Genomic DNA, 14,701 nt, shown 5'->3' with positions numbered 1-14,701 from the left:
TCATTCATGATTTCTGAAGTTGAAAACTAGCAGGCTCAGCAGCAGACACTTTGCTGTAAACCCCAGATAGTCTCTCATGAAGAATTAATAACTTATAAGTGGCACATGAAATAGCTATCATATGTTTAATTCATACAGAAGAAATAAATATTTCTCTCGCAACATGAGCCTCTGTGGAGGAACCTCAGACAGCAGACAACATATCATTATGGTATTCAGAAACAATGGCACTCTCAAGTGTGATTTTTAAAGCCACTTTGGGTTAGTTTTGTTCTTAGCAGCAATCAGTCCTCAGATGTTTACTGTACTGTGTGCACCATTAAGGCATCATGTGACATATTCATAGTCAGGCTCAATTAAGTCACCTCTGACTGTAAATGAAACCAGGTTTTTAAAACACACAGTGAAATCAGAGATCATAAGAGAGACTGGAGTGAGAGATCTAATGGAGGAGATACAATCCGAATAGCTTGACCAGCAGCAGAAGCAGAAACACAAGCTTGCCTCACACTCTCTTAAAATGAACAGGTTACAGAACAGGTTACTGTGAGAAAAAAAAATGATTGTTCCGTTTTCATATCTGTTCCTCCTTTGGTTTCTCCACCCAAACGCTCAGTAAGACAGACATATCTCTAGTGCCAACATGGGTGATTTTGCACTGCAAACAGAGCTACAACCAGCAACTCATTTTACATTCACCAAATGGCAACCATTGGACTACAATCTCCTGTTGCTGCCAAACCATGCTGGAACAGGAGGTAACAGCATAAAGAGCAGACTGTACAACAGCGGCATTGTGCTGCACGTGCTAATCCTTTGTTCTCACTCCTCTCAGACACACACACACACACCCCTGGCTCCAGAGAGAGTCAGAGGCATAACAAGGTTCTCCAGGTTTATTTACTGCAATACGCAAGAGCTGGGTGTACTAAACACCTCTGCAAACCAGGACATTTTTATCTAGATAAGATATAGAGTAGTAACTTCAGACACTCGTGATCAAAACCATTTATCAGCACAGCACCAGGTTTCATTAAGAGGTTGCATTGTCTGAAAGAGCTGTTTTCTTAAATCAAGAGGCCCAAGACTTTCTCTCTATAAGACTTCCTATACTTTTTAATTATTGACTTCGGTGATTGCAACAGCCTGTTATTTTCTTACAGACTAAGAGGTTCTACCCTGAGGATGATAGCATCTGAGTGGGGTTTCATATACCACTGAACTGAGCCAACAACTTGCTGCCATCCCCCTCTGCAACAACTGCCCTTCCTTCCTTAATCCCTGGCTCCTGGCCACATGGCCCAGCACACTCTGTTGTGCAGGCTCCAACACATACACTAACTTTAGCCTATTTAATTCACTAAATCAGCAGAAAAGTACCAATGTGTTTTGTCTGGGTAATGTTCTGGCCTTTTAATTAGATAAATAAGTTTCCAGAGGGGTCCAAAAACACTGGTGCTAATTCATGTTGAGTGATGGCAGCACAAGGCCAGAAACAGAGACAGAACATGGGGGAGAGTAGGACCTTCCTTTTGGCAGCAGTGAACTATTAAATTAGCTTGCTGCAGTCCTGACAGTCTTTACCAGTAACTGTGGGATATGACCAGGCTTCAAATTAACAGAAAGCAGAATAAATTGCTTTGCATCCAATTCTGGTCTGCCTCAGCTACCTGCTTCCAGTAACAAAGCATCCTACACCACCCTATACTACACTTCTGTTCCGAGACAGCCATTGTGTTTCTGCACAGCTTTAATATGTGTTCACACAAACATTAAATTTGTGTAGTTAAAGGAGAACAGGCCTTTAGGGTGGGTGGAAGAAGTTAGAGGAAAGACCAAACAAGAGCTAAGACAAGAGTTAGGGGGGAAGTCAGAAAGGCACTAGAGCCAAATTTATTCAGGTCTAATCTCACATTTGGGGTTGTCCAAGATGAAGCTAGTAAGACAACACGAACATTTGTTCAAATGCATGCATATCTGCAAGCCCTGTAATTTTCATAAGGCTCAAAAGTTGTTTTCCTCTGGTCACTGATGCCTTTAATTTGTTCTTCACAAGGGCTGGCTGTCCTTAGTGTAGTTAGCCTTGGAGGTGCATACACAGTCTGCACCCTAAAGAACAGCAGGCAGCATAAGTGAATGGAAGGAACCAAAAGTATCAGAATGAAAGAAGAGTTGTTAGGACCGGCTCGTTCTTACAAGTATGCACTGAAAAAAAGAGAAAGAGGAAGGAAGTCCTCTTGAAAACTGCCAGTGAATGAAACTATTAAACTCGACTTCCATTAGATGGTAGATTCTTTGACAGGTTCAGCTGGGGCTCAGGCAGGTAGATAACAGGAAGATCACTACAGTAGAAAGTGGTTATTATGCTGTGCTAACGCAAGTTAAATATACTGCATCTAAGCACCCAGTAAACTTTAAAATAACATTATACAGTCTTTTCACATCTTCACAAGAAAGGTATTCTGGGTTGGCATCATCAGCTTGATAAACAACGTGCAGAGTAGCGAGGAGAATTCAGACTTACTGTGTTATTTTTCAGGCTGCCTCCATCTTGGCATTAGTAATTTCAGTCATTACTGAATACTCTTTTTCTATAACTGTTTTTTAGCCAACAATTTGGCCAAAAAAATGAAACATTTGACTACGTTACTCTAGAATGACAAAGCAGTGAAAGCTACTTACTTTTTATATGTGTTGTGAAAGACAAAAACAAGTTTTCCACGGATTTATTAAAACTTTTAGACTGTTTGAGTTCCTGCAAATGGGAGACGCCAAGATTAAGAAACCACAAAATATTTGCTGTTTTAAAGTTTCCATGATCACATATCTACAGACCACATAACAACCAGATGGTAAGGCTGCAGCCCTTTGCTCACTTCTTTAGACAAATACATCTGAGGACATATGCCAACATGGTTGAAAACTGTCACGTTAATCCATGAAGAAGGAAAAATCATCTTTTCAGTTCTATACTCTTTGATATAAGTGGAGCTCTTTGTAGGAAGATCACACAGCAATTTCATAAATATAACCAATTACATCACTGATTTGTGGTAACGTATTTAATACTTTAGGTAGGAAAGTCCTATTACAGATGCTCCTGTGCCTCTGAATCAAAGGCAAGTTTCATCAAACTCCAGGTCAGCACATATTAGAATTTTTACAGAATTGCAATGAGCTTCAAAACCAGGGCCTGAGGACCCAGTCCTAAATGAACTGAAATAGTAATTTAGTGCTATTTCAATGAGTTCTGAGCCATGTCCTACTATTCTGTCCACTAGAAAGTGTCATGCAAAGGCAACCATCAAATTCACTGTTTTTCACTCAGTAATGAAAGTAACCCATGGAGTGATCACTTTATAAATGACTACCGAGTATCATAGGATCATGGGATGATCCTTCAGGCTGGAGGGTAGCTCAGGAGACCTCAGTCCAGCCTTCCTGTAGTGAGGCACCATAACCCAGGTGCAGTATTCTAGTGCCAAGTAGAGTGGTTAATCACTTCCCTCAAAAACTGAATGAAAAATTCCTGATGATAGCCTCCGACCTTTCTCTCCTACCACCAATGTAGCATAAAAAAAAAAATGACAAAGGAACATAAGGCAGCATTTATATTGCAATATGATGCTACAGCAGGTTTTACTGCATTTCAGTGGCTGGCCTTTTCATATGAATGACAAACTAAGAGGTGCACGTGTACGTCTATTTTGCAGATACATACATTTACCATCACGTTGCTTCCTGCTGTGGATCCTGTGAAAGGAGGTGGAGTTGGAGGTACAACAGAAATTTTACTAGAAATTTAAGAAACAATAAACAGTGCAACAATTAATATATTATGCTAATATATGGATAAATAAGACACGTTCGTGTACAATATTTTCCTGCTGTCTGAAGATCTGGATTGAGATCCTGTGTCTTTAAGAGCTGCAGCACAAGCTTACTGCCCATTTGTAAGAATTAGGACTACCTTTCTGTCTTCTCAATCTTGGGCTGCCCTGGTCAGTTATTAATTTAAAACAATCAGAAAGACCTAATTTGGGACAGACTTCTTGGACTTCTGTATAGTTGGCAGTATTACAGTCTGTGTCCTGAGTGTTAAAACACAATTCCTGTGTAACACACCCCATCTCTGTTTCAGAGGGGTTTTCAGAAAACAGTCATCTCTATTTACAATACTAAAAGGATTCTTCCTTGCTTGGACCCAGAGCTGTTAGAGCCCCTTTACAGCATTCCAGCCATTTCATCTGCTGTAAATAGCCCCAGTCTGTAAAAAAAAAAAATAATCTGTTATCTGAATCTGTTATCACAGCACAATCACGGACCCTGAAGGCAGCCAGCGAACTTCCTTTTCGATTCTTTCTCACTTTTACCACATCTAGGTAAAAGCAAGTCCTTATGCAGCCCTGGTTAGGATTGCATCTAGTTGACTATAAGTGTCTTGTCTTATGCAGGTATGCCTTGCCAGGTAATTATCATAAAATAGAGGCCATCTCTTTGTATCTTATTTTAGGTTAGGGTTTGGTTTTTTTAAGGAAGAGGGTTTCTTTTATCCAATATAGTTTAAGTAGACATATTTCATTATATGTCACTGGTAATAATTTAAGTATGGTCATACTTAAGCCTCTAGTCAAAGTATTTATTCAGTTTAAACTGGATTTTTTACTTGTTGTAAGACTGGCAATTAGAAATGTCTTACTAAATACAGTACTTCTTGTCTACTATGTATTCTGAAGGTATCAACTCAGCAATATATCCCACTGAGCAAATAACGATGCTATTGCTATTATACTCAGTAAATAATTTTCATCTTAGATCATTTAAAAGCCATGTATAAATTTGAAAGTTAATGGTTTAAAGAGCTATGCAAAAAATATAAGCATATATAACAAATAATTCACATCCTTTCATTTCAAGTAAGTAAGACACTATTACTCTAAACATAGCACTCATTTGTACTTGAGACCCTTTCTATGGATTGCTGTCAGACAAAAGTGGCACGTTTTCTATGCTTTTATCATTTGTACTCCAAAAGTATTGAAATTTGTTTTTCATAATAAAAAACTACAGACTGCTTGCTGGTTTATAACATACAATATATAGCCTATACAAATTCTCAGCATCCTAGGAGCATTTGTCATTTTATCAGTCTTACCTCAGTTTCTGATAGGATCTCAAGAGTTTTGCACCAACTGTTTCATGTCTGCCTGTAAAGAAGAAAAAAAAAAAACAACAAACAAAACACCCCACCCAAAGGTCATTTAGCAACAACAGCAGTTACTAACACCTGTGTAATACTTTAAAATCAGTGCCTTTCAGGAACTGGCCTGTATTTACAGCAGCTGATGCAAATGCAAGAAAGGAGTGAAATCAGCCCCCACCTGCCATATCGGCATACACGCCAAGCAACACGCAAGTTTCTCCTGTATCACAAAATGTATCATGATTTCACCTTCACCTCTTCCAGGTGACATGTTCAGATGCTGAGGACAACCACGTCCAGATGGTAACAGGTTGCCAAGTGCTCTCAAGCCGCTGAGGTCCAGGAGGCAGGTAGTGCACTGGCCCACTGCACTAAAGCACACTTCAACCATAAAACTCAAACACTACAGAAAGCTTGAAAACGCGTACAAGAGTAGGCACATGGTTATCTTATGACAAATGCTTTTCACTTTTCCTACTAGATTGCTCCTACCTGAACAATCATGAAAACACATGACTAGCTCACAAACACGAGCAAAATCCTTTGCTATGGACATCTCTGTGGGGAAATAGCAACCATGTCACGTTCCTCAGGTGAGCAGCCACATGATGTAAAGAACACCAAGGAGCAAGTGCTCCATCAGGCACGAACAATGAAGACTGATAAAAACGTAGTTTGCTCCCGAGTGATCGCAAACAGAAAGAATGGTTATAGGCATGTAACAAATGGCCAGCTGAAAATATCTGGAGTGGCTTTAATCACCAACCATTCCTAATACAGAAAGCAGCATGTGATCCATGCTTTGCTGAAGATGTCATTAATTGTAACAAATTACTTACATAACAGTAGTAGACCTCGGTGGTGGTAGAAACAATAATCAACTTACTGACGTTACAAATTTCAGTCAGAACTCCAGGCTTAATGTTCCGTTATTAATAAGCAATATTTGCTATCTTGATTTATCGCAGCATTAAATAGTTTCTTAGATTTTTAATTTATTAGTCAGTAAAGGCAATTACCACTTCTATGAAAATATTAATTTTATTATTTAGGTAGAAGCTACACAAAATTAACAAAAAGCATACTTCTAACTTTTTTTTTACTCTGCAACATGTATTTTTTCAGCGAATACTTCGCTTGTGTTATACTTTCACACCAAAAGAGGGCACTGTCTCTCCAGGCTTGAAAGATACTTGACTACAACGGCTGCTGTGTTGCAGTTTGCCATTTTTTAACCCCTTTAGTTGTATCAGTAGGTCTAATCAAAGGAACTAAACAAAACATATTTCTCCCTGCAGGCTTATCTTCTGTATATCCTTAGATCTTTGCAACTTCAACAATATTACTATCAGACTAACTCAGCAAAACGCTTCAAGCACCCACAAAGCTTTGATAATGCAAGGTGATAACTCATTTTACTGGAAAGAAAGTCAGTACCTTGCAGTATCAAATTCAGTGTCTGAGAACAACACAGCACTTTCCAATAACTGAGAGATCGTTAAAATTACCGGCTTTAGACTTGCCGAAAAGAATACGAGGAAAAATTATTAACAATGGTTATGGGATACAACCATGTTTTTAAAAAAAACAGTCAACTAATAACTTTAAAATCAGAAATTGTGTTAGCTAGAATGAAATTCAGTGAAATCTTTCAATTTTTAAATGGATTGTTTTAGCAGGAACTGTAGTTCAGTTTCTTAATATGGTACCTGCTGTCTTTCATGGATACTTACTACCCAAAATTTGTCTGATTACCTTCTTCCATTTATAAACTTCTTCCTAGTCAAGCTTCCCAAGAGATATTTAAGGCCCAGTGCCTTCCATTTTGCCAGCTACTCCTACATCTAGATGTGATGCAGATACTGGAAGTGAAACTGTGTGTTTAGCTACAGTCAGGCACAAAGTGAAATAGTTGTCTATCTGAAGTGGTGCTTCAAAGGGAAAGAGGAAGGAAAACCTCTGCACCTCATTAGTCATCATAGGTGAAAACAAAGACTAACAGCCCCTTGGCTAGCAAAAGACATTCCCCATAGAGCAATCCATCCGCATCTCTATAATTTCTTTTAGGGCTTTATATTTTTAATTGCACTGAAAAAACTGAACACAAGGCAATGGCAAAGCCGGCTGAAAGTAAAGAAAGAGTAAGTGTTTAGCTCTCTGTTGATTTATAGCTATAAATGTGGGGGGTTTTATTCCATTCTATCATTTCTTTAAGGTTTAGGACTTTCTCAGTGAAAACAATTGAAGTTTTAACTTTGACAAACAATGGATGCAAGATCATTTCCTTCCTGCACATATATTTTAACATTTCTACATTTATTTCATGTCATTGTATTTCTTAGAAGCCTTACACACTCATTAATTCAAACTGATATGGCCAGTAATTTTCTTATTATTCATACAAAATAAATTATACTTTTGAATGCATCCTCCTAGTTTGTGTTCATGTTTTGTTTAGTTCAAAGACACATACACTGCATGATAATTTCTGACAAATCTCTCACCAAGTGGAAGAAACACTAAATACAGTGGCAGACTACATTCTATGTTTCACTTCGACGAGGACTACACATTACACAGCAGTTTATGATCTGTTCCAGTGATTACCTTCACCCGGATACTTCTTTGCTCGTTCCTCAAAGAACCATTCACCAGCCTTTACTTTCACATCTCTGAAAAACAAGCAAAAGACATTGGAAGAAATGCACTCTGGAAAATGTTGATTAAAATGTTTGATAACTATTTAACAACCCAACAATCTTTCTTAATCCTACCATAAAACTAAGATTTCATGACTGCTCACTCCATTAACTGATTTTGCTGCGGTTCTGCAAACAAAGGATTCCTCCCCTCCATTCCCTCCTCGCCCTCCCCCTGCCCTTTTTGCTATATAGGACTGCCCATGGAAAGCAACACATATTGCTCTAGGTGTTGCTCTGAAGCCAGGAGTCCTGGGGTCCACTCCAGTCTATACAACCAGCTTGCAATATAGCCCAGGCACTCGTGCTGACTGCTTACAGCTGCAGACTAATCTTGAGAAGTGGGGAAATCAATGACAGAGGACACGCTCCCAAGCAGAACTTGGGATGGCTACCACAGAGCACTGAGCTCCACAACCCCAATGGTGTGATGGCTTCATGGCCCATCTCTCTCCATTTTGTGGAGACTAACTTCAATGACATCAATATCACACAAAAGCACCAGGATCACTGGATCAGAAAACTAATGATTAACAAGTATAAAATTATACCAGACTAAATAGGTCTGTCAAGAGCAGATTTTCAGCAAATTTGACTCTTGCTTTTTGTTGGCTCCAACTGACTTAGATGAAGTCTGCAATCTGAACTCATCCATTATCACAGAGACAAAAAGAATTTTAACTGAGAAGATTCTCTGGAGTCCTCAGGTTCCAAATTCTCATCTAAACGTCTTACTAATTTTTAGTGTATATATAATATCTCTGTTCCTTGTGGATTTTCTGATGCTTATTAAACGATGAAGTCTCACTGCAAAAGTTTCCTCAGTGCAGGAACTGCTAAAACTTTCTCCTCCACCCAGTAGTTCGATTTCCTTCTATGAAATGAAACTCTTTATCACCATTCCCTTGCCAAAATTGCTTGAAATTGGCAATAACATACAGAAAATTCATGTAGGGCTTGCCTCCTTAAGAAAGCAAAATCTCCAAACACGAAAGCTATAGTGATTTCTACCAAAGGCCAGGCAACAAAATCCCTGGGTCTACCATTTCACATCTTAACTTACTCTGTGTTAAAATAGACAAACTACAGGTAGGATGCCATTTGTTCTTTCTATGACTTGGTTTTAAGGCATTTTAGGCATGTAAAATAAACCTTTGGTAGTAGCAATGCAGAATATTAAAAACTCACTACCTGTGTAGATTGTACTATTTATTTTCATGCCTAACCATACATCCTTGTGCATAACTGAACACACATGAATTTGACAATCAGATTAAAATAACTTTGAGACAGCATACTTATTTACTTTGGGTGTAGATCTATTAACTAATAAATGTCTGAGATCTCCGGCTGCACTAGATAGTGCACTGATCGTGCCTCGATTCTCATCTCCAGCCTTCCCTTTATGTTATTCCCACTACCCAGCGTTATCTTCCCAGAGGCATTTAAGCACGTTCGTTACAAACACGCTAGCATCTGGGAGAGAATCTCTGTAGTGCTCCTGCTGATTATGTTTTGTTCAGGAAAAAATACTTGAGTCATAACCAAGATTCAAAATTACAGTTGCTCAGGACTTGAAAAATCAGCTCTTATGTTTCTTAACAGTCCTCCTATTTTTCCCTCACTGGGGCAAATAAAGGGTCCTGAGTAGCATTTACCACATTGCTGCACTCCCTACCCTTCTTCAGATTTGCAGCCTTGATGTAAAGCTCACTAAAGGCAATGGAAGAAGTCTGACCAATTTTAATGGACTTTGCATCACAACAAAACAAGATCAAACATGCTGTCTTTTTGCTATAAAGAGAATTTCAATGACACCTGAAGAATTCCTCTATATTAATGAGACCAAAAAAAAGCAATTTCCTCAAAGAAAAGTAAAAATATCTTTAAATTCATTTAAATAATGCTTTCCTGGTTTTACCATTAAACATCCGGACAAGCTTATGAAATAATTAAGGGTGCACAGCACTATACAAGGCAGCTTAACAACCAGACACTCTCTATAGGAGACTTCCACTGTGGCCACCAAATAACTTGAAACCAATTCAAAAGAAGAGGAAGTGGAGGAAGATACCTAGAGGATGATACAGAAAGATAACTTTTTGACTGTTCCATTCAGTGTGTATAGCGTGAAGCACAGACAGTGAAAAAAAAAATCTAAAAGTCACCATAATCTAGTGACTGCTTTGTATCAGATACTGATGAAGCTAATCTGCCTATTTTATGTATAAACAGCAAAATAAACTGAGGATTCAGAAAACATCTTTTTAGTGATAGTGTATAGTCTCTTCCAAACTATAGAAAGTTACTTCAAACTAGTAGTAGAAATTCATTTAGCTTAAGACCAGTACCTTGCCTTACATTTCCCAGGTATTATTTAAATCTCATTTCAGCATCTTAAGAGGAAGTGAAGTAGCATATTAATCTTGTGTTGGCATAAAGGAAAATTTAATCCAAATCCTCACTCTTTGTTCAGGGATATATATCATCCAGCACAGCTGCTAACTCATTTCCAAAACTAACTCTCTTTGCCTACATAATACTACTTTTCATCAAAGGTGGAAATATAGCTAAACTGTTTGGTTTAGAATGTTTCTGATGAACAGATTGGACTATGACGGACTATTTTGATATAAAACTCGTACCAATACAGTAAAAGAAAGATTGTTTCCTGGAAAACAAGAACAAGGTGACACAGTAAAAGAAAAAAAAAAAAACAACTAATTCAAAGCAAAACCCATTGATAACATTATATAGAAACTGTTTAAATGTGGCCAGAAATAAAAACTTATGTAAAACATGGCTTCATACTATTCATCAATCCAGGTTCCTCACTCCTGTAGTAGGAAGCAAAAAAAAAATCATGATTAGGAAATTGTCAAGAAATTGGCTATACTGCACAGCACCTTCAGCAACTTGTTAGGATGCGCTGGTTCAGTATTGAGTCAGGGGAAGGAGTTCTATCTACAGCTCAGAAACTAACGACTGTTCCTATGCTTTGCCCATACCATCTTTGTCACGCTACCTGTGGCCTACCCTGGGGGTCTATTTCACCCAATAAAGGGAGGGAAATCCTGACTACATGAAGTATAACACAAAATTCCCATTAATTTCATTGCTACCAGGACTTCATCCAACATTTTCATTCTGCCAGAGGCTTTGTTTCATTGTTTAAAGCAACAGATACATACAAAACTCGTGTGCATCCACTGGATAACCAGTGCAAACCAGAGCTTATCCAAACCAGTAAAACTTCTTACCCATGAGCGTAACAAACGGTGCACTTCCAAAGGCAGGGATTCAGGCAGACACGGCATTCGGAGCACACTCGATGACTGCACCCATTGCATACTGCACCTCTGTTCATCAATAACCCAAGTGATTTCTGACAGCGAGCACAAGATCTCTCCTGGTATTCATGGCTTACATTTCTTGCCCCTTTCCACCGAAGCTGCTGCAGCTGCAGTTTCAGTTTCCTAATCCCCCAGGTTAAAAACAAAATTAAAACAAAACAAAACCAACAAACAATTAAATAGGCCAAAACTCCCATGTAAGTCACAAGTTAATACCCTGATTGTGCAATATCATTACTAGTGGGAGATATGTCCTCAAGTCTGACCTCATTTGAGCACTGCCTGAAGGTGTCCACACACAGCATTTTTGCAGTGCAACCGCAACTGCGCATACAAACAGAGCAACAGTCTAGTATAAATGGGGCTCTGTTCGTGTCAGTTATGCACACGCAGGGCATAGTGTATGCAAGTGATTATGTACTCACATACAAAAACTGAGACTAAATGACGCTCCCTTTCATTTGATGATTTTTTTAATCATATTTATCCAAGAATCAAATCTTCTACGAGCTAAAAATAATCATAAACGCATCATCTGAAAATTAAATAAAAATCACAGACCGGTGTATCGAAATGTCTCCCTTTCATCAGCTTTGCTTCTGCTACATGTACCAAAAATCAAGATCTATGTTCTTAATTGTTGACTACATCATCAACAGTTGAAAGGGATTTACCAACCAATTCAGACTTTCTTTATAACCCTTTACTTACTTTTCACAATCATTTAATATGTCCAGTAAAACTTACATAAATGTTCGCTGTAAACAAAGTTTAAGTTTCTATATTTAAGAGACTAAAAATCTCTAACTTAGCAACACAAATACCCTGTTTTACATGGGGATGCAATGTGACAAAGCAGGGTATAAACTGCAAGGAAATCCTTGCCCTAGCCCTGGTATCCTGATATAACGTAAATAAAATGCTAGAGGATTTTCCCTTTTCCTTCACAATGGAGATACTTGCATACTGTGAAATAATTAGGTAGAATACTTTTCCTAACCAATGACAACTATTGACACTAGTAACAACCTCCGAGACAGTGTGGTGTGCTTGCTACCTGTTGTATGTGAGAAGGGACAGTGATGGATTCAGCACAATGAGCAGCTATCCAATGATTCTTAACTCCAGTCTTAACATAAGTTAACTAAGCCAGCCAAAGACCTGAACATGTTCTGTGCTACCAAGACTATATATATAGGCATACACAGGAACACGACGAGAATGCCATAAAGCTTTCACAGAAAAAAAAATACAGGCAGCAACTGAACTTTCTATGAAGGCTAGAAGTAAAATTCATCAAGTAGATTATTCACTGAACAGTATTGGCTCATCTTTACTGTAGATTAGCCAGTAGTATGGTAAACACAAGAGGCTCTGGATAACTTAGTTTTCCCAAAGAATAAAAAGGCATTAGCTAACAAGTAAAAAGAACGGAATACATTTGGAAGGACAGCAAAGAGGAAGAAGAGTACTTCTGAGTAAAAAGGAGCAGAAATAGGAGAACAGGAGGTACCTTATTCTTTCCTCCTCTGTTTTTCTCACAATCTGGTCACGGTACAGGACTTGCAGAACAGCCTCTCGTTCCAGTTCCTTAAGGAAGTTTAGATTAAATTCACAGGCCATTTTCCCCAGACTTCACTTATTTTGTAGACTCCTGTCCTACGGTTCTACTACATCGAGAACGATGGATACTCTGAGTATAACGTGGTCTGAGAGTTTACTAAGTGCTTGCGCTCTTACTTGAGTGGTGATACGTTTCACTGTGTCATACCGTTGAAGAGAAAAACAACTGTGTCTCTCCTCACGTAAGTCATCATTTAAGTGTCTCTGCTACCCAGGAAATACGAACAGTTAGCAAGGTCACAGCAGTCTTGTCCTTCTCACATGAAAGAACTTCTTGTTCTTTTCTTTTTTTTGCCAAGAGCAGTTCCAAAAGAGATGAGAGCTTGCAGCAAGGTCCCAGATAGGGCTTTAACTGTCACCAGACAGAGGGACAATTCAATGGAGTAAACGAGTGGGGAGAATGTTGGGGGTTTTTTTATTTGGTCTTGTAGGTTTGGGATTTCTGGGCCTAGATTAAAAAAAGAGTACATGTTATTATCTCTTCTCCTCACCTCTTCAAGACATTTCAAATAGCATGTGAAGACCACATTCTGCTATACTCAGACCTTTCATGCACTAATTCAGATATAGGAGAGGTTTTAAGATAGTCCTGCCATATTGTCCATTAACATTCAGCCATGCACCTTCACATTTTTTGTACACGCAACTTAATCAATAAAGAAGCTTAGGTCAGTTTTGAACACAGGCCGACAGGCCCCATGACTGGAAAAGTCATACTAGTTGAGACAAAAGTATCCTTTTCTATTCTCATCTTACTGAAAGACAAAACATCACAAGACTAAGAGAAAAAAGGGAAACACACCCTCTGAGAGTCACTCTATCAATTACTTATGTCTGTTAAGTCTAGATAAACAGTTTAATACCCAGTAATGCTATTATCTTTGTCAATATACACAAACACGAAAAAGTTAAGATACATGTTATTTCCAGCTCAGTACACTAATAATCTTGGCACCAAACTCATTATGTTAATGTACAAATATATGAGAAGCATAAATTAAAACAGAAGCACAACTCTATTTTAGATATATTCTGTGACCTTCACTTTTGTAAAGCTCCCACTAAAACAGAAAATAATTTTAATAAACTTTTCAGTGAAGTAAAGAAAGAAAATGATTATTCAGCATAATTCAGCTTACACACCATGTTCACTTTTAATACTACTGTCTAGCATCTGTGCAATAAAAGAAATGTAAGAGATTTCCATTTATGGAACACCAAATATTAAAGATGTGTATCTGAGAACTGGTTAAGTGCTTCAAACTTAATCTGAACTAAATACACACAGTCAGGCTCCAGGCAGAAGGTCTAGATGCTAGGACAGAAGGGTAAAGCTTTCCCAAAGCAGTGACTGATGCTTCACTGATGGACCTCAGCTTAGAATCTGATCAACTATCTGCATTGCTGGATCAGTATTCTAAAATACTGTGAGTTTTAAGTTAAAACAAAACAAAACAAATCCACCAAAACTTCAGATATATAGTGACAATGTATTTTTGTCAGTGCAGGGAATTATTTTACATACATCTTTCCCCAATTAAGTTACTTAATTAAAATAAAAAAGCAGGAGATGATAATCTGTATTTATAAACAGTACATATTCCATTCTTTTCTATTTTTTCACAAAACCTTTCAACAAGGGTCCAAAAGGACAAACCATTTCACAGAAGCAGTGTTAACAAAGGAAAAAAAAAAAAAGATTGGTTTCCTGTGGAAACAAAAAAGACAGAGATAGGCATAATCACATTTTATTTCCTTACCAACTGCAATTTCACAGGAAATTACTCAGTTGAAATGTAACAAGCCTGAGCAATTTTTTAAGA

General features: G+C 38.1%; 1 protein-coding gene across 1 annotated transcript in view; it reads right to left on the bottom strand.

Moving 5' to 3' along the window:
* Window positions 1–12,888, bottom strand: part of SYTL3 (synaptotagmin like 3) — a 30,469-nt gene extending 17,581 nt beyond the window's left edge. Inside the window, exons 1-6 of the mRNA XM_086461158.1 lie at window positions 12,769–12,888; window positions 11,163–11,378; window positions 7,811–7,875; window positions 5,156–5,207; window positions 3,722–3,794; window positions 2,683–2,755 (exon numbers count right to left, since the gene is read on the bottom strand). Coding sequence (XP_086317284.1) covers window positions 2,683–2,755; window positions 3,722–3,794; window positions 5,156–5,207; window positions 7,811–7,875; window positions 11,163–11,378; window positions 12,769–12,878 — 589 coding nt within the window. The 5' untranslated portion in view covers window positions 12,879–12,888. The remainder of the gene's footprint in view (window positions 1–2,682; window positions 2,756–3,721; window positions 3,795–5,155; window positions 5,208–7,810; window positions 7,876–11,162; window positions 11,379–12,768) is intronic.
* Between the last annotated feature and the right edge of the window lie 1,813 nt (window positions 12,889–14,701).

This window comes from Leptosomus discolor, chromosome 2 (genome assembly GCF_034619465.1).
Source record: "Leptosomus discolor isolate bLepDis1 chromosome 2, bLepDis1.hap2, whole genome shotgun sequence".
NCBI lineage: Eukaryota > Metazoa > Chordata > Aves > Leptosomiformes > Leptosomidae > Leptosomus > Leptosomus discolor.
Note: the sequence above shows the minus strand (reverse complement) of the source record. Positions and strands in the feature narration are given on the sequence as shown.